Source organism: Cheilinus undulatus, linkage group 7, assembly GCF_018320785.1.
Source record: "Cheilinus undulatus linkage group 7, ASM1832078v1, whole genome shotgun sequence".
NCBI classification, from domain to species: domain Eukaryota; kingdom Metazoa; phylum Chordata; class Actinopteri; order Labriformes; family Labridae; genus Cheilinus; species Cheilinus undulatus.
In genome coordinates, this window is record NC_054871.1 from 28,312,742 (window position 1) to 28,338,754 (window position 26,013).

General features: G+C 39.4%; 1 protein-coding gene across 1 annotated transcript; it reads left to right on the top strand.

The window, feature by feature from the left end:
* Nucleotides 1-736: 736 nt before the first annotated feature.
* cdc34a (cell division cycle 34 homolog (S. cerevisiae) a) lies at nucleotides 737-23,963 on the top strand. Its single transcript, XM_041791532.1, has 5 exons — nucleotides 737-1,184; nucleotides 18,113-18,199; nucleotides 18,441-18,538; nucleotides 20,947-21,081; nucleotides 21,216-23,963. Exons 1-5 carry the CDS (start codon nucleotides 1,002-1,004, stop codon nucleotides 21,433-21,435), a joined length of 723 nt encoding a protein of 240 aa, XP_041647466.1. The 5' UTR covers nucleotides 737-1,001; the 3' UTR covers nucleotides 21,436-23,963.
* Nucleotides 23,964-26,013: the final 2,050 nt, after the last annotated feature.

Below are 26,013 nucleotides of genomic sequence, written 5' to 3' on the forward strand. Positions count from 1 at the left end.
AGGAAGTGTGCATAAGGGTTGTTTTTTTGTAAAGAGACGGCTGTTGGCATATATTATGGATGGGCTTTTAATCAGTTGAGCGTATGTATCAACGGAACTTCAATTCCCAGAGTTCCTTTCACCACAGCCGAAGTAATCAAGACCTCTGCTGATTGACAGCGAGCAGCGGAGTTGGTAAGAGGTTCACGGAGGCCGGGAGTGTTGGTTTTATTGTCTTATATTAAATAAAAATTTGAACTCAAAGGTCGCTCTGACGACTTTCTTTAAGATAGGGCCTTCCTGCACAGAGGCAAGCTAGCTTGAATTGTCCACACCAAACAAAACAATCGATAAAGGTTTCCTGTGTGAATTTTTAAAGTAAAACCAGGATTCCGATAGAAACGTGTTATTCCTTCAAGCGTGTAAATAAACTACTTAAATCGTCTAAATACGAACCTGTCATACCGTCTTCAATTTCGACTTAATTATTTGACAACAGGTGATATTTCAAGTTGAAAATTAAACCAAAGGATTATTTCCGAGTCTACTATTTGGTGGCCTAAAAGACAAAAAATGAATTGGTCATAACATTTATTTGATAAGAAAACGCAGTTTCATTTTGGCGTGTGTTAAAAGAAACATAAATACACGAAGGTGCATTTTTGGTTAAACGTTTTCATAATTATAAATAGCAGCTTTATTTTGAAAGCTGTACCCGGAAACCAGTAGATAACGTGTGACTTGATAGAAGTGGGTTTACATGGTCGTTAATACCTGGGGCTCCCCGGGACTGTTCACAACAACAGAGGAAGCTGCTCCAGCTCTGACCAAATAAAACACCGTCGCGTTTTTAAGATCCTGCTTGGAACCACACTAACGGAAACCAACGTTAACGCGTTCTTGTTCAAACAGGCTTCGTTGCTCCACTGTCAGCTTTTGTTTGTTATCGACCTAGCTTTGTCCTTCTTTACAGCCACAGCTGTGGTGGGTTGCTGATTTATTTACACAAATCCTAGTGGAATATGGCTCAGCATGGACATCATGTAGCCAGTTCCCAAAAAGCACTAATGCTTGAGATGAAAAGTCTCCAAGATGAGCCAGTCGAAGGGTTCAAAATAACTTTGGTGGACGAGTCGGACTTATACAACTGGGAAGTAGCGATTTTTGGACCCCCGAATACACACTACGAGGGTGGTTATTTTAAGGTGAGTAGCTAATGTTAGCTAGCAGTCGATCTATTGTTCTGTAGCTGATGGATTACGTCCACATTTATGTATTTTACTCCTAGAGGACAGCTCAATATTAAATTTTAGCTTCCAAGTTAGTGTCCTCGACAGCAGCGGTTAACAGTTAACAACGTTAACGTAGCTCATTGACGGTTGTTCCTTGTTAAATGTTACTGTTGAATAAAAAGTCCTTCCTTCTTTGTTTAACTTTAAAGCAACCTCACTAAAGTATTTCATTGTGTTAATGCCAGCAAGTAACTACAGTATATATTTGCTTTTTTTATTTTTATCAAAATTGAGCTTCTTTGAGCTCTCTGTAGTGACAGTTGCGCTTTTGACAGATACTTTTGTTAACGGGGCACAAAAGGTTGTTAGCATAACGCCTTCAGCTTTATTCTGATTAGCAAAAATTATTAGCCGTTGCTACCTGATTTAATCAGTTCCTCTGTGTTTAACGATACAACAGCTCGAGGTTGAATTGGTTTCTTTCTTGTTTATTCAAATTAATTCACGGTAGCTAATCCATAATGTATGGTTACTTTGCTTTTCTAAATGTAGTTAGCCTCAGTTATGGTAGCAGATATACCTTTTCATATTTTTAGCACACTTCTCCACTTGAGTGTGAAGTTGTTGCTTTCTCTGATCTGTTGTTCCTGTTTTCACTGTGAGTTATTGACATAGATAGTTGACAACCTCCACCAAGTTTGGAGCAACTGAATTGAGCTGAAAGCAAACCTCACCTGACCTCTTTAGAATACCAGCTCTACAGTTATTTTCATGGCACTGTGACAGTGACCCCTGACCGACCAACTACTGGTTGTTTGGACAGTTTTGTCCCCAAAGCGGCAGCTAATTGATTTATACATACATCTCAATTCTTATTCTAAGCTTCATACATTGAAACTGTAGATTACGGCATATTGGTGCCAGTGGACTGAGTTTTTTTTGTTACTGAGTCTAAAATCAACATTAGGTACTGCAAAATGCTTTGGGGATGTTAATCATCCAGGCATGAGTCCTGTTCTGTGCTAATGCTGTTGTTGTATCTCTGAATAACTCAAAAGCATTATTTTGTCTGGCAGAGGCAAATGAAGCATCTGTTCAAACTTGCCTCACATTTGAAATAACTTGAACACATTTAAAAATTGTAGAAACGAAGCTCTAAACATACACATAATGTGTATTATGTCTTAAATATTATCATTTTGTTTCATTTCAAAGCTCTGAGTCCGGCATTAACCATAGTTGTGTACTCATCCCTTCAGCTGCGGTGTCCTTTGCTAGCCCAGTTTCAGAAAGCAAGTGATTTTTTGCCCCTGGTCTTTTTCAAGCCTGTGAACACAAGCAGAGGGCCTCGACCAGGCTACTGTAGACGGTGTGTTCACGCAGGGTGACTGTGTGTGTGGGTGCTCTGCTGTGTACAGGATTCCTTTGTCAGGCCAGGAATGCACAGCCTGCCTGCGAAATCCACCTCATGGTTGTGACTCATTGTTCTGTGCTGGGTTTCCATCCAACCAGTTTAAAAAATCACCCTTTTCTAACCAGGTAATCCAAACAAACAAACAGTTATGACACAGTGACACCACCTGTTGTATCAACACTTGGCAAGGAATGACGTCACATGATACCAGGCTGAGTCAGGTTTTTTATTTCACATGGGTGTTGCTCTCCAAGAGTCACACCATGATGAAGAAGTTTGAATTGGAGGCACTCTAACAACATTTAATGTCTTTCTTGGATCAGTAATCACTCTAAATTTTATCATACTGCACTGGCCATTTGAGGATTCACTTTAACTGTGGTGTTCATTCAAGGGACATCTAAGACTTTTCCAAGCTTAAGGCTCTTTGTTAGTTAGCCCTCTTCTCTGTCATGTGAAGTATCACTGCAGGCTCTGAGTGTCTAATGATCTCTGGAAGAGAGTTAGTGAGTCTCACTGTTTGTGACTGTCACTGTACAGATTTAGTCTGAATGTCAATATAGTAATTATACTTTTGACTTATGCCATTTTTTTGCTTGGTTGATTCATGTTTTGGTCCATAAATTGGTCAATTAGTGTTTCTCAAAATGAAAGAAAACTTCCTTGAATATCTTGTTTTTCCATAAACCAAGGACAATTAAGTTACTCACCATGTTATTCACCACACTATGAAATAATCATGGAACATTATGAGATGGAGATGTTTTCAAGGTAAATGCAAAGCTGAAACTACACTCCAGACATGGCTGCTGCACTGTGTCACTCTGCCCAGTGGTTTACTGAAGAAATAGTTCTGAGTATTTGCTTCATGTGTTGCAATGTTACATAATTACAAGTTATTATTTTATAGCGTGGTGAATATGTAGGTCACAACTTGTCCACGAGAGCGTTTTGGAGTTGTTGGATTGTGTATTTGATGAGTTTAATGAGAGAAAGCTGGGATGCCTTAAGACTCCATTGCGTTGGCAGAGCAGCTCCTAACTCAGCAGCACCGATCTAAAAATAGCTTGCACCGACAACTAAAGGTAACAAACCTATTAGTAAGACTATAGGGATTATGGCAATGGGTGAATTTGCCAGAATGTTGAAGTATCCCTTTAAGGTGAACTCCAATACCAAAGGCAATACCAAGTGAAATTGAGTGTTCAATTGATAACTTGCTTAAAGCTATGTAAACAGATCTTTTCTGTGATTTATAGCAAGTTTCCTAGCTTCTTTACAGTCTGCCATGCTTTATCTGAATCGCAGAAAACTTCCTCCTTTGTGAATGGCAGCCAGCAAACTGCTGTCACATGTACTTTCACTACATGTAGGTGGTAGCACGGCATTACAACCAGGTTCTGGTAAAAAAAAAATATTGGCAATATATTGCATGTCAGATCTTCCACGAAAGTGATAGCAAATGCAAGTGCTGCAGGCATTACAGTTTTTGGTTGTCCAGTGTAAGAAGAGGTTTGCTGATCTAAGTCTGATACATACGTACCAATACCTGTTATGAAATCTGATATTTTTTTAAATCATGACAAATATTCCTATTGTTTTTTGTGGTTTTATGTGTACTGAAGTCCTAAAGGGCCATGTAATCACATTTATTTACTCAGTTTTCAAGTGATAACAGGATAAATCAACTCATTATCTTGGGAAAACAAACGTTGTTATCCCATGATAACACAAAATTAAGTCGCTATCATGAGAAAACCAGTGTTATCTTAAGATAACAAAAATAAGTCAAGATCACAAGAAAACAAGAGTTGTTATGTCAAGATAATGTCAAAAATGAGCCGAGATCACAAGAAAACAGGCAAAAATTATTCGATATCATAGGAAAACTGAGTTAATAATATATGTGAATATGTGGCCCTTTAGGGCTTCCATATATGTGTAAGTTTACACAAACCTTGTGTAATTTAAAACAGGATTTTATTCAAAGACCAACAAATATTTTCAAATGCATAAAACTAATATTATTCCCAACAAATTTGTTTAAATTTTGTGCTGGTAGAACACAAAATTGGAATGGGTAGCATCAACATATGTAATGCTTTCAAATTAAATATTTGAGCCTGCTGTGAACTGTAAAAATAGCAACATCTGTAAACAACCAACAGCAGCACTGGAGTCCAGCAAGTATTCAAATGAAAAATTGACACAAACAAGCAAGCAGCTACTGAACGTACATTTCCTGCTGTGGGCATTCCCAGTAAAAGCACTCAAGGAAGACAAGAACTATGGACTTTTATTTTTAAGGATATGTTGGAAGTACTAAGTTTAATTTAACTTAGCTTTAGCTCTGTGTTTACAGTCAGCCTCACTGTCACTCTGTATAGCGGCTTTCCTGACCTAATGAAACACGCAGCCTGCTTCTTTAGATCGTCATGGACTTAAAACGAGGGAGTCACGAGTTAGAACACCTTTAAACTATTGTTGAAGCCATTGTAATACGAGTCGCCACAGCTCATACTAAAGCCACAGAGAAGCTGACAGAGTAGACTCCTTCATGTTGCTGTTTAGGCAGACAGAGAGGTGAAAACACACCTTTTACCTCATTACTGTGCCTTACATTACTCACACAGACACAAACAGGTGACTTGGATTGTTGTCTAACTGCTCTTTAGTGTCAGAGTGAAATATGATGAAGAATGGACTCTAACTGAATTGTTGTCCGTCTCAAAGCACACCTCCACGCTAGCCACATTAATGTTTCTGCATGTGGTGCATTCATAGCACAGCAAGAACACCAGAATTGGTAACGTGGATCGGAAAGTCCAATCTCAGATATGAAAGTAATGTAAATATCGGGCGATATCAATATTGGATCAGATCTGACCCGTCTCTTGTTGTAACTGACTGTAAGCGATTTTCTTCATACTTTTCACAAATGTCTACTCTGAAGGATGAACTGATTAAATTTTGAGGTTATAGGTCAGAGTTCAAGGTCATTGGGCCTCATTGTCGGTCCTTTGCTTGTTAACCCTAAATCTCAAGAGCGATTTCGTTAAAACCTTGCACAAATATCCATGATGAGGGAACCGGTTAATGCTGGATCCCTTTGTCATTGTGACTGAAATACGAAGTCAGATGCTCTAACTATTTAACTATTGAAAATAATTTCAGTCCCACGTTCCCAGTCAAAATGGTTTATCTAAGCTGTAGCACAGCAGCCCACCATGAGTAGCCACTGCTGTAATTCTCAGCCACTACTGCCCTCTTGCCATAAGGCTCTTTAATTTTATATAAACAATCACAAACTGCTAGCACTGCTAGCATCACAGCTAGTTTACCACTATTTTGATCTAGAAAAAGGGGATAAAGTTGGGCAGAAGCTGTGTCAGGTATACTTGCATATTACTGAACATGGAGTGAAAATATTCAGCACAGGAATGTGGACATTAACCTGCAAAGAGGATTGTGGGCTGGTGGTGTTTTACAAATTGTAATAACTTGACTTTAGACTAGATGGCTAAACAAAGTTTTTATTTGTGTTTAATCAGATGGGAAATTGTTCACCTAGGAAAATCACTAATATCCACTCTGACTCAAAGATAATCCTGTTTTTGTGAAGGTCAAAATTGACCCATTTCAATCTTACACACTGTACTTTCTTTTTTCAGCAGTTGTGTACCTAATGGAGGCATTTTGCCACCAGGTAGTAGGGGTGTAACGGTACAGAAACATTTCGGTACGTTTTCGGTACGGTGATTGAAGCAGATAAATAAAATGTAATTTTTATTTTTTAATTGTATTAAAATAAATAGGCTGAATAAATTACAATTAAATTATAAATAATGCTGCAACCTCCCTCCAAAAGTTCTTCAATGATTAAAAATATTAATAAATAAAAACATTTTTGAATAACTAGGCTATTTTCATTGATATATTGACATATTTATACCCATTCTTTAAACACTAAAATTTCCCAGCTAACTTCAACGCATCATCACACAACCGCAAGTTAGCTTGTTAAGTATGCAAATTAGTGTCTTTTTTGCAAATTTCAACACATACTTCTGCAGTGGACTTATTTTTTTTAACCAATGTGGACCTACTACAAAGTTTGGAAGAACTTTTCACGGCCCATCTTGGAGGATAAAGAGGTTAAAGTCGTGTGAAATCTGAGGATAACTTTACCTATGACACAGCTGCAGAGTCCCTCTGTCACTCCTCTGAGGCTGATAGTTGAAGGTAAAGTTATTATGATATTTACAGAGCCAGAGCACCATTGCTATACGGGTGATTTAAACGTAGCTGGTGACTCTTCTAACTCCACAAGCGCCATCACTCTTCTTCGTTTGTTTTTGTAACTGCTTCTTCTTCTGTAATGACGGTTGCTGGCAGCTTTTAGGCTCATTGCCACCACCTGGATTGAAGTGAGAACTCCATTAAGTGAGAACTTTTTTAATACTCACTCAGATGTATTCGTCGTATTACTGCGTGCACCAAACCATGACAGCTGTACCGTGACGGTACGGGATGGATACAAATACCGTTACACCTTTACCAGGTAGTAGTTCTGGTTTTGGAATGAAATAAAAAATGCATGAAAACTTTTATTTATTCATAACTTTTGTCAGTTTGAATATCTGAAAGTCATGATCTATCCTTCTTTTGTGGTTTTGTTGATTTTGGCGACCCCTGTGAACAAAATGATGCAATTTATCTCCTTGATAAACTTGCAATGACCATATTTAGGGCATGTTTTCTGGCAAAGATCCAACATGTGTAACACGTGACCCAAAATAGCTACTTTGACAGCATACTAAAAAATCGCCTCATCTGCCCCTGTGCAGGGTGATGGAGCAGTGAGAGAAAATTACTATATAGAATTGATTGCTCTGTATGTTAATGATCTTGGCATTTGTGGCTCATATAGAGACATCAGTATTTAATTAACTTTGATTTATAACCACCTGAAAACCCCATACAGGAGCTCTGAACTATTGCTTTCACTTCCCTTGAACTCCTTTCTCAAGCTTTAAGTATTGACTGTTCTTTCCAAGAGGCCCCCAAAGGCTCAACCAATAGGCTTTACCTTACATGGCACAAAATTGCAGCATACCTGAAACTCTTGTGAATTTTTGCTCTTGGGATTTTCAGCTTTGGGGAAAGTCTCAAATTCTGTTTATACATATCAAATTTCTCTACATATTGTTTGTCACTTATAGGGTTCATTAATCCATTATGATGTAAATATAACATTGTTTTTACCGCAACACCAGAGGGTGTTCACTCACATTTAGCGGCTTTGACTCTTCCTACTCCATTCTGCATCATGCAACAGATAGGCGGAGATGAGTGTACTAAAACTCTGAGCCCTTTTTTTTTTTTTTTCTTTTTTTTGCAGAGAAGTTAGTCGCCTTTATGTGCAACAGGAACTATTTTCTCTGTGCTGTGGAAAGCCGTGAGATCTATGAAGAAAGGACGACAGTGTCTTCAGTGGTGCTGTGTCAGCATCTGGCGACCTTAACTGTCATTTCTGTTGCTTATAATTATCCTGCAAATTGGATCTTTGCAGCTCTAAATATACCGTGAAACAAAACATCTTTCATATCACAGCCACACGATTTTCTCGAACACAGGCAGACCATTTTTTCACAGCCGTGGAAAAAAACGAGGGGTGTTGACATTTAGTTTTGGCCTGGGCTTGTCAGTCTGTTGAGTTCTGTCAGGCAGCTGACTCTGTTTTTGCCTTCCTTCCTTTTCTGTCTTCCTTCCTCGGCAAGGCAAGAGGAGGAGGAGGGAATACAGGCAAGAGTACAGAACCCAGCAGTAGAGGGACTTTGCTGAGGCTGGGCCCCCGTGTCACAGAAAACTGAGGCAGGGCAGAGGAAAAAGAGAACAGAAACAGATTGAGAACAGGCAGAGAAGCTTCAGTGCAGAAGTGCCTCTTTGAAGGAAGAGCCTGCAGTTAATAGAAGTTAGTGTGAAGCTCCTTTAGACACTTAGAATGTCCCCTGAAGCCTTGGCCATTTGTTTTTTTTTCCTCTTCCTGTATGGACCACTGGTGTGACCGTTGTACTTAAGGAATTGTTGCTTTTTCCCTTTTCTTCTCCTCAAGCCCTCTGTAGCTGTTGAAGCAGGGGGCCTGTTGGGTATGAACATGGTAATCTCTCTTATGTGTTAGGGAATGAAATTTTTCTCCACACAAGGGGCCCTTTTTCCCCATCATAAAGTGTATAGGTGGGGTATTTTCTTTGTGTTTGTGAGGAGAAGGTCTACAGAGAAGGTAAAGAGGTGCTACAGGAGGACAGAATTACTTGTTCTGTTCAGGGTCTTCACATTGACCTGGTTTACTTTGTCCTTTAGTGGGCATGTTCACATTCATTCCTGTTATCTCAAGCCTCCTCTTGGATTGTTCACTCATAGTCCAAGAAAGATTTGCATCAAGAGAAGTGATATATCTTGGTGGAAAATTGTCTATGCTGCATGTCTAACAGCTCTAAGAAGACCAGTTCATGTTGTGTCACCTTTTTGACTGTGGATGCTCTTAATTCTGTGTCAATCCAATTACAAGGCTCAACATGCAGGTCTGCAGTAGCATGTTACAGCAAGTGGGCTAAGACCGGCAATTGAAAAGCCTACTTTTTAAAGTGAACCATCTACCAGCTGCAGACTAAAGGAAAAAAATGAGAAGGGATGGAGGTTTTTTTGTGAATTAGGAGCACAGATTTATTCAGTTGTGAGAATGAGGTCTGCCTACTCAAAGGAAAAAACTAATATCGGCCTTTAAGACCCTGCTCCATCTTCCTCTCTCTTCTCTACCCTCCTTGAATTCTCCTCTTCTGTCGTCTCACTGCTGATGAGACTGTCCTCACTGCAGCACTGCAAACAAGCAAACCAAGCAGCCTGTCTGTGTTTAATCCAGCTCCGTCACACTTCTCTCCCCCGTCCATCCATCCTCCCTCCATCAATCCAGGGTTCAGTGTCACCTGTGTGGGCAGGTCAACACTTTCCTCCCTCCCCCACCCTGCAGCTCCCTGGGTAAACCAACATCCTCTGGTCTAAGTCTATATTTCTTGCTACTAAAACCACATACTTCTGTTCTTTTTCCATCCTACTGACTGACAGTTTTATTTGATGTATCATAGAGCTGTAAACGGTGATCAGAGAAGTTGGTGGCATTGTGCTGAAAAGCCTCCTGGTAAGCTGAATTGTGAAATCATATTTCTACCCTCTTATAGGGGTCAATAATCATGCTTATCCTTGATGCATGTCTCCACATCCCTGTTTTACTTGAGGATGGCATTCCCAGGATTGTGATGAATAAAGCCATTTAATGGGGAGTACTGATGTGTGTGCAGGTCTCCAGGTGACAGGATATGGAGCATCATTTTTTTAATCAAAGACATAAAGAAGAGTCTAAGAGGTTGGTACCATTTTACTGGTTCAAATGAAGACTGGCTGTTGTAGTTTGTATTCAAAGACTGTTCACTTTGACTAGAGGAAGGGACAGTTCTGTAAACACAGTGGTTTTGTTAAGTGAAATATGTCTTAGGCTTTTAGAAGGCAGGAGCTGTTGTACAGGTGGTTACTCACACATTGTTTTGAGCCTGAAAAATGGACATAAACAACATTTTCCACCAGAAATGTTTGTGTTGCCTTAAGCCAAAGGTGCTTGAGTACTTTTTTTTTTTTTTGCTGAATTTCAAATTGAATTTTATTTTTAATAGGACCGAACAGGGATGCGAAAATAATCTAAACTGATGATACATATTGTTTCCATTTCCTTTTTACCACATTACCACTGTTGCCATTAGTCCATTTTCCACATTGCTATTTTATATTTGGCCCATTTGCCACATTTAAATTGTTTTTTAAATTTGACCCAGTTTTACCTAGACCAGTCAGAGATGCAACAATAACCTCAGCTGATGGTATGAGACATGTCATGCTTTTGGGTTCAAAATTCCATTTTATCATGATTACTTTCACAGTTTTCAAATCTGAAGACAGATTGAAGTAAAAAACTAGAAAAGCACTCGGAGAGCGCAGACCTCCGCCATTAGCCCTATCTCCCAATCGTGAAGAATCCTTTAAAAGATTCCTGGATCTGTCCCCATGTGTCCCTCACCACGGCATTCACCAATTACATCCTCCTCGGTGGGGTGGAAACACGGTGAGGCAAAGCAATGGCTTCTCTATGGGTGCCAACAGATGCACCCATGGTCTCACCAGACGACTGGAAGTCATGGCAGAGGGTGAATATTCCTCTATTCCTCCCAGCATTGTTAGTATTCTTGCTACAATTCGCTCTCTGTTATGCTCAGACTCATCTCCTCGACTGGACGTGTGTCTTTCAAACTCTATAAACTCCAAAACTTTGAATAGAAACACACCCAAAAACTGCTGCTGGGATTGAAGTTACTCATGTTCGCCATCTCCTGGTGTAAAGTGGTAACAGCGCAGACCTCCGCTATTAGCCCTATCTCCCAATAGTACAGAGTCCTTTAAAAAATTCCTGGATCCAGATGGTGATCCTGATCACTCCCAAAATCTAATCAGTTCTTCCTTATGCCATTTCTGACATTTCCTGAAAATGTCATCAAAATCCATCCACAACTTTTTGAGTTATGTTGCTTACAAACAAATGAACGAATGCACCCAATCACATAACCTCCTTGGTGGAGGTAAAAATTAAATTTCTCTTCTTAAAGTCTCATTTTTCTCGCCTCTATTTCTTTTTTTGGTGACTGATGTGAAACTGGAGGCCAAAAGCAGATGTCACCCTCAGCTGGTTAAGTAAAAGAGTGTATTGTGATATATATTTTTGTCAAATCAATCTGAATTATCCATATGTGTATTGATTTTATTATATTTATTATATGTTTTCTGAATTGGTTTATTTAAAGCATCCTTACTGCCAGATGCTGTCACTGTCTCCCTAGCCTGCTGAGGTCAAAAGAGAAACCGGTATTGCGTTGCAGAATGAAAAGCCAACATTTGACAGTCAGTTTGATGTGATCAGAGGCAGAGAGGACTTGTTTCCAAATTTAGGAGTTGAGTTTTTTTCCCTTCTTCTTAGCTAGTGGACAGATATGATCTTGACACTCATTGTTTGGGAAGGCTAACCAAGCTCTTGTTGTTGCCTCCCCAACCCCCCACCCCATCCTCTTCCTAGCTGGCTGCTATGTGCTTCACCCTTGCCAGCTTGTAATGTGTGCAATGTTGGCCTAAACCCTGCACTCTGAAGGGCCGCCAGTTTTCTGGCAGGGTCAGTCGGACCCTGGGATTTTGGATGTTTTTTTATCCCCTTGCAAGCGGCATTCTTTCAGGACTGCGTCACTGTTTCCTCTCCAGTATGATTGGAGCTGCTGTTTTCTGGTTGTTGCAAATTAACTGGACCAAACTTCTTTAATTTCGTGGTTGTAAACTTATGGATAAAATGCATTACTTTCTTTGTGAAATGATGCTGATAATTTCCTTCAAAAAGACCTTACATTTCAGAATTGCTGTGCTGCTGAACTTATCCTACAGTCATACAGTGTTTGTGTTCCATAAGGCTCCATATTTGGACCTCTTATGGTTCTCATTTCCATCAGTGACTTGAACACAATATCCAAAGTTGCTTTTGTCTTTAAATGCAACCAAACATGAATGTTTATATTACATGGAAGCACAATGTTATCGTTATGGTCAGATACTAGCATATAGTTAACTATCAGTAGTAGCAGATATAATTTCTGCTGATATGTACAATACAGCTGGGTATTTCCCACAGCTTCACAATACCATATGTATCATGGTATACGTTGATTTGGGGTAATAAACATGTCATACACTGAATGCACTACAGCAGCTGTACTTTATTGTAGAGGATATCAGAAAAGTAGGGGTCCACCGATTGCAATTTTCTGGCCAATCACTGATCTTTAAAAAGCCTGCCCTGCCGATTACGATTTTGGCCGATACCGATTTTTTTTTTATAACTGACAGCATACACCTTCAATGTTCCAATCTTATTTAATTGAAAAACATTGAAAAATACCCGTGAAAACAATACAAACTTGTTGTTTTAACTGCACATGAGGTAGTTCTCTCAAATATAAATACAGTTTAGAGCATTGCTGTCCAAACTTCTAAATTATATCAGTTCCTATAGTCTTTCATTTTTTACATTTTAGTAGGTAGAGGTAGATAAGATCGGTGGATAAGATCGGTTTCATATGTAAGTATCGGCCGATCGCTGATCCCCCAAAATTAAGGAAATTGGCGCCGATTCCGATTTTGGCTGATCGATCAGTGCACACCTACGGAAAAGGTATAGTTAAAAGATTTTTACACATTTAATCTCTTAACTTCAGGTCCTAAAAGATCCAAGTAAATTAAATGAATCTACTCATAATCACTTAGCTATTGACAAATACAAATACATAAATATTTAACTTTGTTAACTTAAAATGGCCCTCTCTGTTGTCTCTCTTGCTATATTTTTACTTACTTCTCATATGATATTCTGGTTTCACTTAACTATAATCCCACTTGAATTAGTAAGAATGACTTTCTGCTTTACTTCAGCATAAAACTACAACAGTGTTTCTGTGATGAACAGTCGAGTCAGGATTAAACAGCGTTAGTCCCGCTCCTGAAGCTGTTGTGATCAGCGCCGCTGTTCAGCTCATGTCACTACAAGGAAGCATGAAGTCCTGCTTATGATCTCCTGATCAGAAGTTTACAGTGTTGTTTAATGCTAATTTGGACAACACAGATTAGCCAAGTGTGCCTAGCTGTTTTTGCTAACTGCCATTGAGCCTGGTGTTGTGTGTCAATGAAGATTGGGGTTCCTGCAGTGCTTTACTTTCTTACAGCTTGCATGACTGAACTGCACCATGGGGGATATATATTTTGAAACTGCTGTCACAGCATCTACGGCCGTTTCAATTCTGTAGCATCTGCATCAATAAGTGTATTGGCAAGGTGCGTGTGAAGATATATTGACATGTTGATTTCTTTGAACACAGGCTTAATGTACAGTCATTATATCAGTTGTACGTATCGGTAGTAGAAATCATAAATTGGCCTTAAATATCTGCAAAATGTACCAATGCATCATCCGTTACAGCTTGGTGCCTAGGGTGCCACGCACTAATGGGGGCCCACTGTCAGCCCTGAAACTTTTTGAATGAAGCCCAGTGTGTGAAAAACTACCAGACTGTCTGCTTCCCCACTCCTCTCTGAGGTCCACTTGAATCATGAATTTTCTCAAAATGTATGTAGTTTATTGCAATTAATCTCCCCTTTTTCACCAATCCAATTTCCTCTATCTGCATTTAAAAGTTTTTCTATCATTTTGGAATATTGTTTTGTCTTAAACTAATGGTAATTGACTTCCTGTTTGGGTACAAATCTGCTTTTATTGTGAAAGAAACTAAATAAATTCAGCTATATCGAAGGTTCTAACAAACTTTACCACATGAGAACCAGAAAATGGAATTAATTTGTTATTGATCAAAAAAGAAATAAAGGGGGCACAGGGGGCCTAGTGGTTTGAGGTGCGCCCCACGTATGAGTTTGGCCTGGGTTAGATTCTGGCCTGTGGCACTTTCCCGCATGTCTCTCCCCAGCTCTCTTGTCCCTGTTTCTGATTCTGTCCAGTGTCCTCCTCTGTAAATAAGAAAGGTATAAAATGCCCAAAATTGAAAAAAATAAAAAAAGAAATGAAGGAAAAGTAAAAGGTAAATCTGCACAAGGTGCAGATGAATTTTGACTTGCTGCCTGAGTTTTTGAAACTGAAATGCGACATGAAGGTGTAGTGTGTTCTTAATAGATTGCAATTAATGCATTAACGCTGACAGGCCTGATTTTTACTCATAATTATGGATAACATGTTCAGCTGAAGAGCTTACAAGTATTCAGTAAAGTAGAAAAAACATATTTATGACTGCTGGTTTAAAAAAATCTAACGTTTTTTGTCAAACTAATTTAAATTTTCTACAATTTTAGTGTTCTTCTATATATATTATTACATCTCTATTTATAGACAATCATTCAGTTTCAGCATTTAGCATGGCACAATATATGCTCCTTAATGCGTTTTAATTGTGCTGCATGCAGTCCATTTTTAATGCTACACTGCAGGCAAAGGGGGATAAGATGCTAATATGGGGCAGAAGTATGATATGGAGCCAAATCTCTTTTATTCTAAGTGAATGCCCCTCCTCCCTGCTCCCATGCAGCTTCCCCCTTGCCTCCTGCTTCAATGTGGCGAGGACCATCTGACCATGCCGAATCAGCAAATGTGAGTGTGTGTTTGTGTGACGGGGGATCAGCAGAAGGTTTCATGCTGTGAGTGACGTGCGTGTGTGTAATCAGTGTAGCCGGTGCAGTTTCACTTCTCCCATCCCTCCAATAGCACTCCTTGTGAAGCGGGAGAAGGGGTCCTCCACACATAGTAGGATTTATACAGTGTGTTTTTGTGTGTTTGTGGGTGTGGTTTTAGGGCACAGAATAGGAGAGCGCGGGTGTGAGTAGTGTATTGTCTAGGGCAGGGGTGTCAAACTCATTCAGGCTCAGGGGCCGGATTTGCTCCAGAGACTATATATATATATATATATATATATATATATATATATATATATGTTTAAAACTAAAAATTTTATTGTTATTTATTTGGCAATTAACAAACTGAAACAACTAAATAGTCCTTTTTCCACACATAGTAACAAAAAAAATCTATATTTTGTATGGCCTCCTTTGGCCTTGATAACAGCTTGCATTCTTGCTGGCATTGTTTTTATGTACTTTTCAACAGTCTCTTTTGTTATTGAGTTCCAAGTAGTTTCTATCTGTTTCCATAGACTTGCTTTAGATGAAACTTTTGTGCCATCAATCTTTGAATCTACTTAATCCCAAATTTGTTCAATAGGATTCAAATCTGGACCAGTCCATCAGTTCCAGTACTCCAGGTTCCTTTTTCTTGGTCAAATAGTCTCTGCACAGCTTTGAATTATGCTTGGGGTCATTGTCTTGTTGGTATATGAACCCACGACCAATCAGATTCAGTCCAGAAGGGATTCCTTGATGCAATAAGATGTTGTGGTAGACGTCCTTGTTCATGATACTGTTGATTTTCACTAATTTGCCCAAGCCGTATCCACATATGGAGCCCCATACCATAATGGCATCTCAACCGTGTTTCACTATGGGTGCAATGCATCTGGCATCAAATCTGAGGCATTTCTGGATGTTTGCACACCTCAATAATGGCTTCTTAGCAGCTATTCTTCCCATTAAGCCTTGTGCCCTCAGTCGTCTGCTTATGGTCACTCTGGAGACTTTCTCAGACTCTGATCTAGAAGCATTCATCTCTGCCTGAAGATCAGCAGTGGTCTTCCTTCTGTCTCTAGTACTTAAAATCTTGAGGTGTCTGACATCTGCTTCAGTTAACTTTGGTTTCCTGCCTCCTCCTTGGCGCATTTTGTAAGTACCAGTCTCGGCAATTGACTCCAAAGCATACTTGACCACACTGTGAGAACACTTTTGTCTTTCCCTATTTGTCTCAGAGACCATCCAGCATCATGAAGTGCTTTAATGTGGACTCTTTAATTTTCAGTGAGCTCTCCATGTTTTACCATTTTGAACAGAATTAAGGAATTTCAAACTGAATTCACCTTTTTATACCCAAATTTGAGCCGGCTCACTGGGCTTCTCTGAGAAGTCAGAAATTAATCAAGCATAACATTCAACCACTACAACTAATTTTTCTGTTCAGGAATGCAAATAAATAACCATAATATGACATATTAATCGAGAAATAATAATGTGCTTAACTATTTTTTTTCAGTTTTTTTTGTAAATCAGTAAATTTGAAAATTCATGGATAACAATAATAATTAAAGCTGCAAGCAGTGATGACGGGCCCTCGCAACCCGTTGCATGTTGGGATGTGTAGCGAACATGGATATGTAGCAACCGTTGGGTGCCAACAACAAGGTGTGCTGCTCCCATGGGGTATGTGGGTTTTGCAACACTCACAGTTTCACAGAAACAGAGGGGGATCCCGCTCAATGATTTCCAGAGCTTGCTGTTACTTTGGCAGTAAAACCAAATGAGCAGGAGGTATGAGCCCTGAAAATCTGGAATGCAACTCCAAAAAATGAACAAATCGCTGGACTGTCAGCTTCACGGCTCCTCTTTTTGCTCTGCTTGGCTCAGTTGCTCTCTCTCACTTTCTCTTTTTCATGCTTGCAGCCTCACTCCCTCTTCCTCTTGTTAACACTCACACCATAGGAGAAAAATGACTGAGTGGCTATAAGCATTAACTGATTTTCTTCATATTGTTGCAATCATCAGTGTGGAAGATAGAGGAGAAAATACAGAGATACAGATGTGTACAATTTTGTTTCATTTTCTTCAATGCTTTGATATCTCCTCTCAGTTTGTCATTTTATCTTATTTTCATGGATAAACAGACAGATAAAAACAGTACTTTCCTGCAAACCAAGCACCCTCAGTACTTTCTATTTCAGGGTTAATGGTCGGGTAATATGATTTGGTGTAAAAAAAAAAATTTCAGTCAAAAGATTTTTTTTTGCTTTTTATTATAGATAGATCATGAAAAATGAGGGAAAATTAGTATTTCAAACACCTAAGTTAGTAAATATTAACAATTCATATATATTCCATCTTTTTCCCTAAATGTCTCGTGGGCCATATGGTACCTGCTGGCGGGCCGGAAATGGCCCGCGGACCATTAGTTTGACATCCCTGGTCTAGGGCCTGTGATGACAGCTGGAGTGGACAAACCCCCACAATGTCTTTATAACAGCAGCTCCCCTCACCAACCGATGTTCTGTAAAGCTCCATGCACTGAGCAGCTGAACGCACCCTGGCCTCCCCTCCTCCACACTATATTATATTACACTGTCATTAGCTCCTCCATGCTCAGCCACCTCAGAAGGTTTTGCCATGACTCCACTGCTTCTATTTTTAGGTTTCTTTTACTTTTGATGCTGATCAGCATGATTGCAGAGATATTCAGTCAGTAGCTGCATGTTGACTTCAATTTCAGGAGAGAGAAGGGGGAAAAATGTGCAGAATAAAGCTCCTGTTCCCCCAGCTCCTGTGTTTTTGCCTGTGTGTGAATATGTGTAGTCTGTGAATGAAGCATTGAACGCACAAGTGTTTTGACTTAGTTGACGCAGTTACCCTAGGGAGACTGTCAGTCAGCGGAGAAGTTTTAGCAAAAGTATGTGTGGCAAAGTTTTCTTCAAGCAACGTCACTACCAGTGTGCTGAAATTGTGTAGCACACCATTTATATGTACAAAAAACACACCTTTAGCATATTTGAGCAAAGAGACAGTAGGCAATGAAAACTGCTCCCCCAATCAGACATTTAAGGGAAGTAGTCAGGACTTGTCTGTTGGGATTTGAGAAGTGTGGATAAACTGCCTGCTGCTCACATTGCTAATATGCATCTTCTCTTGCCCTCAGGCTCGCATCAAGTTTCCAGTTGACTACCCTTACTCTCCACCTGCTTTCCGCTTCCTCACCAAAATGTGGCACCCAAACATTTATGAGGTAACTCAATTAGTGCTTGCACATAATGACAAAAGCTTTTGTATAGACAAGAATGTGCTGCTGTTAGATTTATGAACAATTCCTTATGAAGTGATGACATGTTAGATCTATAATTTCAGTTGGACTATTAGTAAGGACATTTTAGATTAACTGATCTTAATATTTTGATAATTTATTTGTATCATGGTGGTTATACCTACAATGTTTGGTGACATGTTCATATTGTCTTATGTGTCTCCAGAATGGAGATGTTTGCATCTCAATCCTTCACCCTCCAGTTGATGACCCACAGAGCGGGGAGTTACCTTCAGAAAGGTGGAACCCTACACAGAACGTCAGGTACAGAATTCTGTTTTCTCAAATGTTTTATTTAAAGAAAAACAAAAAATGCTGCGGCCTTGCATTTGATAAACTATCCAACAAATTTCTTAATACAATCATTGACCCTGTTGTCAAACTGTCAGTTTGTTTTTTCTCTAAATAATTTTATTTCTCTCTTGTTTGTTCTGCTAATGGTTATGTTCAAAGTTTTCCATAAAAGTTTTTTTTTCTAATTAAAATGTTATTTTTTTTCCTGTATTAAGCACAATTGAACAATTGAAGTGCTTGGTTTGTCAAATTCTGATTATAGCAGCTTCATAACATAAAAAGAAAAGATGCAGGAAAAAAATTCAGAGTCTTTGACCAAAACCCCATGTAAAAAAAAAAAAAAAACACGCTACTTGCCAGTTTCATATGTGCTGATAATTCTGTCTTGGAACAGTTCTTAAGCCTGGTATACACTGTGCAATTTTGGGCTATCGAAAGAAAGATGACCAATTGTGGCGATATCTTTGGTCATAGCTCATGGTCAATGTGACAAAAAATGACGAAACTCTAAATGCGACACTGGTGCTAACAAACAAGCAGGTTAATGTTTGAATGGAAAAAGTGTCAAAATGCAGAAATTCGTGGGATTCCAACAAGGAATCATCAATATTATAAGAAAGACTAAAGACCAGCGTAAATCACCATGAGCACAGCACACACAGTATTTAGCCCTGTTACAGTGGCAACATAAACCTTCCCTAACTACTAGGGCAGGACTGTCAAGCAGACCAGTCTCATGTTGACAACTCCATGCCGAAGCTGCACTGGGGTTGGAAAGGACTAGAAGGAGGGTTAGGGGTGGAGAAGAGCAGGAAAAGGAGAGGGACAAGAGAAATGACAAAACACCTAATGAAAGACAAATTCACAGCAGTTGTGACCAAAATTACCATTCTGTAGGAAATTGATATAAATTGACATAAGTAATAAGACCTTTTGCATAAAAACTTAAAAATTAACTCAAGTGCTTCCCATTTCACTTGATGGTCACTGAGATGTTTCTACATCTTGACTGGAGTCGACCTGTGGTAAAATAAATTGATTGTACATGATTTGGAAAGGCACACACCTCTCTATAGAGGGACTCACAGCTGACAATGAATATCAGAGTGAAAACTACAGAACTGCCTGCAGAGCTCAGAGACAGGATTTTTGCATGCACAGATCTGGGGAAGCTTGAAAAAAACTCTGTTAGGATGTAAGGTTCCCAAGAGCACAGTGGCCTCCATAAATCTCAAATGGAAAAGTTTAGCACAGCCAGGACTCTTCCAAGAGATAGTCACATGGCCAAACTGAGCAATCAGCAGGAGAAGGGCCTTAGTAAGCGAGATGACCAAGAACCTGATGGTCACTCTGTCTTAGCTCCAGAGCTCCTGTGTGGAGTTGGAACAAAGTGTAACAGATTTTACTTGCCTTTTTTAAACTTGTACAAGAGTCACAACTGATGAGCCTAGCCACACACGATGCTTTCAGCACTACGTTTTTTAACCACTGTAATAAATCTCAAATTTATATTTTCCAAAAGTAGCACTGCTATCAGTAAAGATTATTTTATCAAAATTTTTCCAGTGTTTGACATTATTCAAAGCTTTAAAGTTTTAAGTCCACTGAAGTAAAATAAGAACTTCGTCTCTAAAAGCAAAATATGTAGGAATGAAGTAGTTGTGAAAATGAACATACTGAGAACTTTGACCAAATTATGGATTTAGGTCTTCATAAAGTTTCCACAACTTTTGGGAAAAACCTTTTTTATCTTAGGGATTTTTTCATTACTGAAATTTGGCCTGATGGTTAATAACACAGCCATCTGTCATACAACAAACCTAAAATACATAGATTTTATTGCGTTACAGAGACGTCAGCATCTTCTGTAAACTTTGATCCAGATTGCTGCAATTTAAATTCTTTATACATTCAAACATGATGTATTTTCACACTGATTTATTTCATTCAATCACCTGACACAGATTTATGTATTGAACACTTGCTGTTTCCTATTGCTTCTCTTTCTGTGTCCACAGCTTTTCTTTCTATTCATTATGTACAGACACAGTCTCTCACAGCTGGATATAACTGTGTTCACAGTAATGGGCCCTCTGCTACTCTGAGCTGCTGCTGATTACAATAACACAAACAAAAACAGTCTCATATTTAGTTTGAATAAAAGAGAAGACCTGGTAGAAGTTTATGAAAACAGTTTTAGAGGGTCAGTTTTTACCCCTTTAGTCTAATTAAAGTGTAAATAATGTATAACACTATTGTCTGTGTTAATGATATTAATGGGCAGCTTTCTCTTTCTTTCTCCCTTTGTTCTTATTTCTTTCCATGTTTAATCTTCCCTGTCTCTCCTTTTTCCCTATCTCTTCTTTCCACTTTCTCAGAACCATCCTTCTCAGTGTGATCTCCCTCCTGAACGAGCCCAACACCTTCTCTCCGGCTAACGTTGATGCTTCCGTTATGTACCGCAAGTGGAGGGACAGCAAAGGCAAGGACAGAGAATACATCGAGATCATCAGGTAGCTGGAAGAAAACATCACACCCTCGAACACAACAGCACCTTCACACCTTAAATAAGAGATGGTTGGTGTTGCAGATAGTGTACTTGTGCCTCACTTGTCTGTTTTTTTTTCTTCTCCCCTCGACCTCACAGGAAGCAGGTGCTGGCCACTAAAGACGACGCAGAGCGGGACGGTGTCAAGGTTCCTGTCACGTTGGACGAGTACTGCGTCCGCACACAAGTCCCACCCACAGACGATGGCTCAAACCTTTTATATGATGACTACTATGATGACGAGGAACTGGACGACGATGAAGATGATAATGAAGACTGTTGCTATGATGACGACGACTCTGGCACTGAGGACTCCTGACCTTGCCTCCCTGTTACATCACCACTTCCTCTCTCCTACACCTCCTTCTCTCCTCATGAACTGAACTTTTATTCCCCTCTTTTTCCTCCTCCTGTCATCCTTCTCACTTAGCACAGCTCTCCTGTTGACCCTCTGTCACTCGTGCCGCCACAGTCTGCACACTAAAACATGATGCATCCAAGAAAACAAAGCTACAGAGTTTGTTTTTGTTTCTTACATGTTTATTTTTTAAATTTGTTCTTTGAGTAGATGTTACACACATGACACGTACAAAGGAGCACAACTTCCATAACTAAGACCTTTTCTCTTCATCTGGCTTTGAGCAGAACAATCTGATGGCCGAGTTACACCTTTACTTGACTTCAGCATCAGCAGGGTCTGAATGTACAGTCGCAGGTCAGATCACATCATATACTAACACGTAAAGAGCATTTGAGCCATGTGTACGTGATCTCTGGTTTGTGTTGACACTCTGCCACGCTCCACCTCTGACCCTTTTGTGCCCTGAGGGGCCTGTGCTGCTCTAAACCGAGAAAAAAAAAAAAGCCGTTCACATTCCCTTGTGCCTTCCCTCTCTCCCTGGTTTCACTGATCCGAGCATTTGGTGGGACAGACTGTGCACACATTAGGAGATATTCAGGTGGGAATACCGTGCATACAGCGCCCTCCCGATTGAATAAGTTATTTTAAGCAGCACCTGCCAGATTTGTCGGGGAGTTGGAGTGAGAAAGGTGAGATCCAGCAGCTGAAGTAAAGAATGGAATGTAGATCAGAATCCCACAAATGTCCTCCACTGCCCGCCATGCAGCCTTCACTATACAAGCACTTGTGGTCTGGGTGCACGAAGACAGCTAGGACTGCTCCTCATGAAATCCAATGTACTGTAAAGAAAAAGAGAAAACCTATGCAGTCAGTGCGAGCCTTTTGACCATCAGACTCCAGCTTGAGTTTCAAAGCTACCTGTGACTGCTTCAGACTGACTTTTTCCTCAGCTACAGCTCAACATGTGGAGTCAAATCTGTCCTTAAGTTATCTACTCAGAGTAGCTCAAGTCTCCAGAGCAACAATATTGAGGTTTTGCTCACCCCCTAGTGGTGGCTGTGTGTACAAAGTATTTTTTTAACCCCCCCCCATGACATGCTTGACTAGGCTGCAGCCATCTTGATTCATCTGGATCTATGAGCCCTGTTACCTCAGAGCAGCAGTGTGAGGGAAAACAGCCTACTAGCAAGGTTTTGTTTTCAGTTAGAAACCTTTACAGGTCGCCTTGACCACCATCCAGCTGTATTTCAGTGTTAACCGCGCTTCAGTTATGTGTGAATACTTGCAATTGTTTATAAGTGGTGAGAAGAAGTGCATAAATGGGAAGGAAGGCATGGGGATAGGGTTAACCTTTGAGCATGAATAGGAGACTGTGGTTCTATACTAGCATGCTGTTATGATGTGTTTGTGGTTTTTAGAACTGCTCTAAAGGGCTGGGACTGTGTCCAAGAAAAAACTTCTCTTCTCAGTTTTATCTAAACTATTCCGTTATGAATGGGCTGAGGGTTGTAAGAGGTTTTTTTCCATGTACTGTTTTGATATAACTCTTTTTTTCTCTCCAAATAGTGGTGTGAGCTTAAAAGTTCTTTATCTTATATGTATTAAGTGCTACTAATATGGATCTGATTGTGGAAAACCCAGAAATGCTCATAAAACGTACCACTTTAATATAAAGGAACAGAAAATTTACACAGCAATACCGAAGCACTAACAGGAAATATTTGTTCATTTAGTTTTCTCTGTTTTCAAATGATAAACAATAAAGTTTTTTTTTGCTTTCTCAAGATATTGATGGACTACAATGCAGTTTTTCCTGTGATAAGGACTTAATTTCAGTCATTTTCCCAAGATCTCAAGAAATTGAAGCATTGAAAAACTAGCATTGTTATCCTGAGATAAAGAGGAAAATAACTCCAGATCTTGAGAAAACAGCTGGAATTTACTAGTTATCATGAGAAACTGAGTAAAATGAAATCTATAGATGTATGTCTGCTTGGGGCTTCTGTGCCATGCAGTAATTATTCTTGCCTTTTCAAAAGCCTAAAATGCATAGAAATCAGTTATCAATACTCAGTTATACTTAAATCCATAACACAGCATGTTACCCATCCCTTTCTGGTTTGATGTCTTTGACTAAATGGGATTTTTTTGTTCAAGCTTGTCCCCCCAATCATTCTCTGAGCTCTAATTGGTGGAAGCATCACTAAGAGGGAAAACCCAGCAGATTATTGCAGAAAAGATCCTCAGGAAAACATCAACAATAAAACATCTACCAACAAACATCTTTAATTTCTCCAGCTGAGTGAACCTAAACCCTCGGGAGTCTCACGTTTTTGGCTTCAAAGGACTGTTTACAATCTCTGCCTTAATATGCACATGTGGATATTTGATGATCACTTGATGTTTTTTTTCTTTTTTGTTTATATTTTCTTTTTTCTTATGGTTTGTAAATCTATTTAAAATCTGAAATAAAGATCTTTATTAGATTTGGCCTGTATTTATATTTTTATTGTGGGTGGTGAACGGTTAAGTTTGAGAGCTTTGAAGGTCTCACTGGTTTCTGTGTTCTCTTGTAGACACTGAACAACATGAGTGATTGAAATGTGAATGACACTCGAGGCTTTCTCTGAGAGGTGAGACACATGTTCTTCCTTTCTCTTTTTTAAACCATTTGGTGAACCTGTAGTGAACGGAAAGTTCATGATGATCTGTGTACCCAGTAGTCACCCTGCTAGACTCAGAGGGTGGTGGAGACTTTAAAGGATTTTCTGATGCTTTCCATTTTTTTGCATCATTTCCACTATTACTCCAAGAGACATATTCGTTTAAAAAGACATGCTTTTCTTTCTTTTCTCCTTCCTCTTTCAAGCAAAGTCTTTGGAGACATGGTAAGACATTTTGCTTGTTTTCTAAATGCTCCCATGCTTACTGGTGGTCCTGCTTTGCATGAATTAAAACAAATCATCTTTTAAATTACATTTAGTTAAAAGATATATAATTTCTCAAACATATCAAAGAGCAAATGTCATGCTTTTCTACCTAGAAGAGAATAACCATGGATTTTAAGAAAGCTATCTTAGTTTAATCAAGAGATAGACCAAGTCATTATGTGATTATAAAAATTCACACTGCCTTCTTCATGTGTCAGTGTCTGAGGTTTGCTTTTTTTAAAAACAGTTCCTACTTGATCACACAACCTAAATATTAGGGGTGTACATCATAAATCCTTCAGGACAAGATGCATTCATTCTATTAACAACAGTAAATAACTATTGAAATTGCCAATCACAGTGCTTTCTTACAATTTACTGGTTTATTTATTTATTTATTTTTTGTAAATACCCTCCCTGGCATTTGAAGGAAACATACTTGTTAATATACAAAGTCCTATACAGTACACCATATGGATGAAAGTATCGGCTACCTGAGCATTACACCAGCAGGGACTGTAATGACATTATTTTAAATCCATGTACTTTAACATTGTGTTGGTCCCCCTTTTGAAGCTAGAACAGCCTCCTCTTTCCTGGCTTTCCACAAGATTTTGAAGTGTTTCTTTGGGAATTTGTCTCCATTCATTCTAAGATCATGTTGGACGAGAAGGCCTGACTTGCAATCTCTGTTCAAGTTCCTCCCAAAGATGCATGATGTGGTTGAGGTCAGGGCGGTGGGCGAGCCAGTCGGATTCTTCCACACTGAACTCATCAAACCATGTCTTCATAGTCCTTGCTTTGTGCACAGTCAGGCTGAAATAGAAAAGGGCCTTCCTCAGATTGTTGCCACAAAGTTGGAAGCATGTCCATTTAAAATGTCTTGGTCTGCTGGAGCATTAAAAATGCCCTTTAGTGGAGATAAGGGATCTAGCACAAACCCTGAAAAATGGCCCCATACCATTATCCCTCCTCCATTAAACTTCACAGCTGGCACAATGCAGTCAGGCAGGTAAAGTTCTCCCGGCATCCACCAGACCCAGACTCACCTATCTGACTGCCAAACAGAGAAGCATGATTTGTTACTCCACAGAACTTGTTTCCACTGCTCCACAGTCCAGCTTTGGAATGCTTTACACCTCTCCATGTGACGCTTAGCATTGGACTTGGTGATGTGAGGCTTGCATGCAGCTGCTTGACCATGGAAACTCATTCCATGAAGCTCCCACCATACAGCTTTTTATGCTCATTGCAAGTAATCATACTTTATTGTTGCTTCAGCATACTTTGATTAAACTACTGCAACGTCTTCCTGCAGCCACAGGGATGAACATAAGTCTATCACCGCTCCTTAGTCATTAATGCTAACTTCACTTTAAAAAACTCACATACAGCTCAGTGGGCAAGTCAAAAGTCATGCACCATGTGTTCTCAAACATTTACTTTTTTACTGTTCCCTTATTTCCTTCCCATTCCATAACAAGTTCCTTTTCCATGACTTCATGCCATAATCCTTGATTTATGCAAGCTTTCTTATTTCTTTCAAAAAAAAAAAGCAGATCTGTATCAAAGTTCAAGACTGTACACAAATCAAAACAGTTTAAAA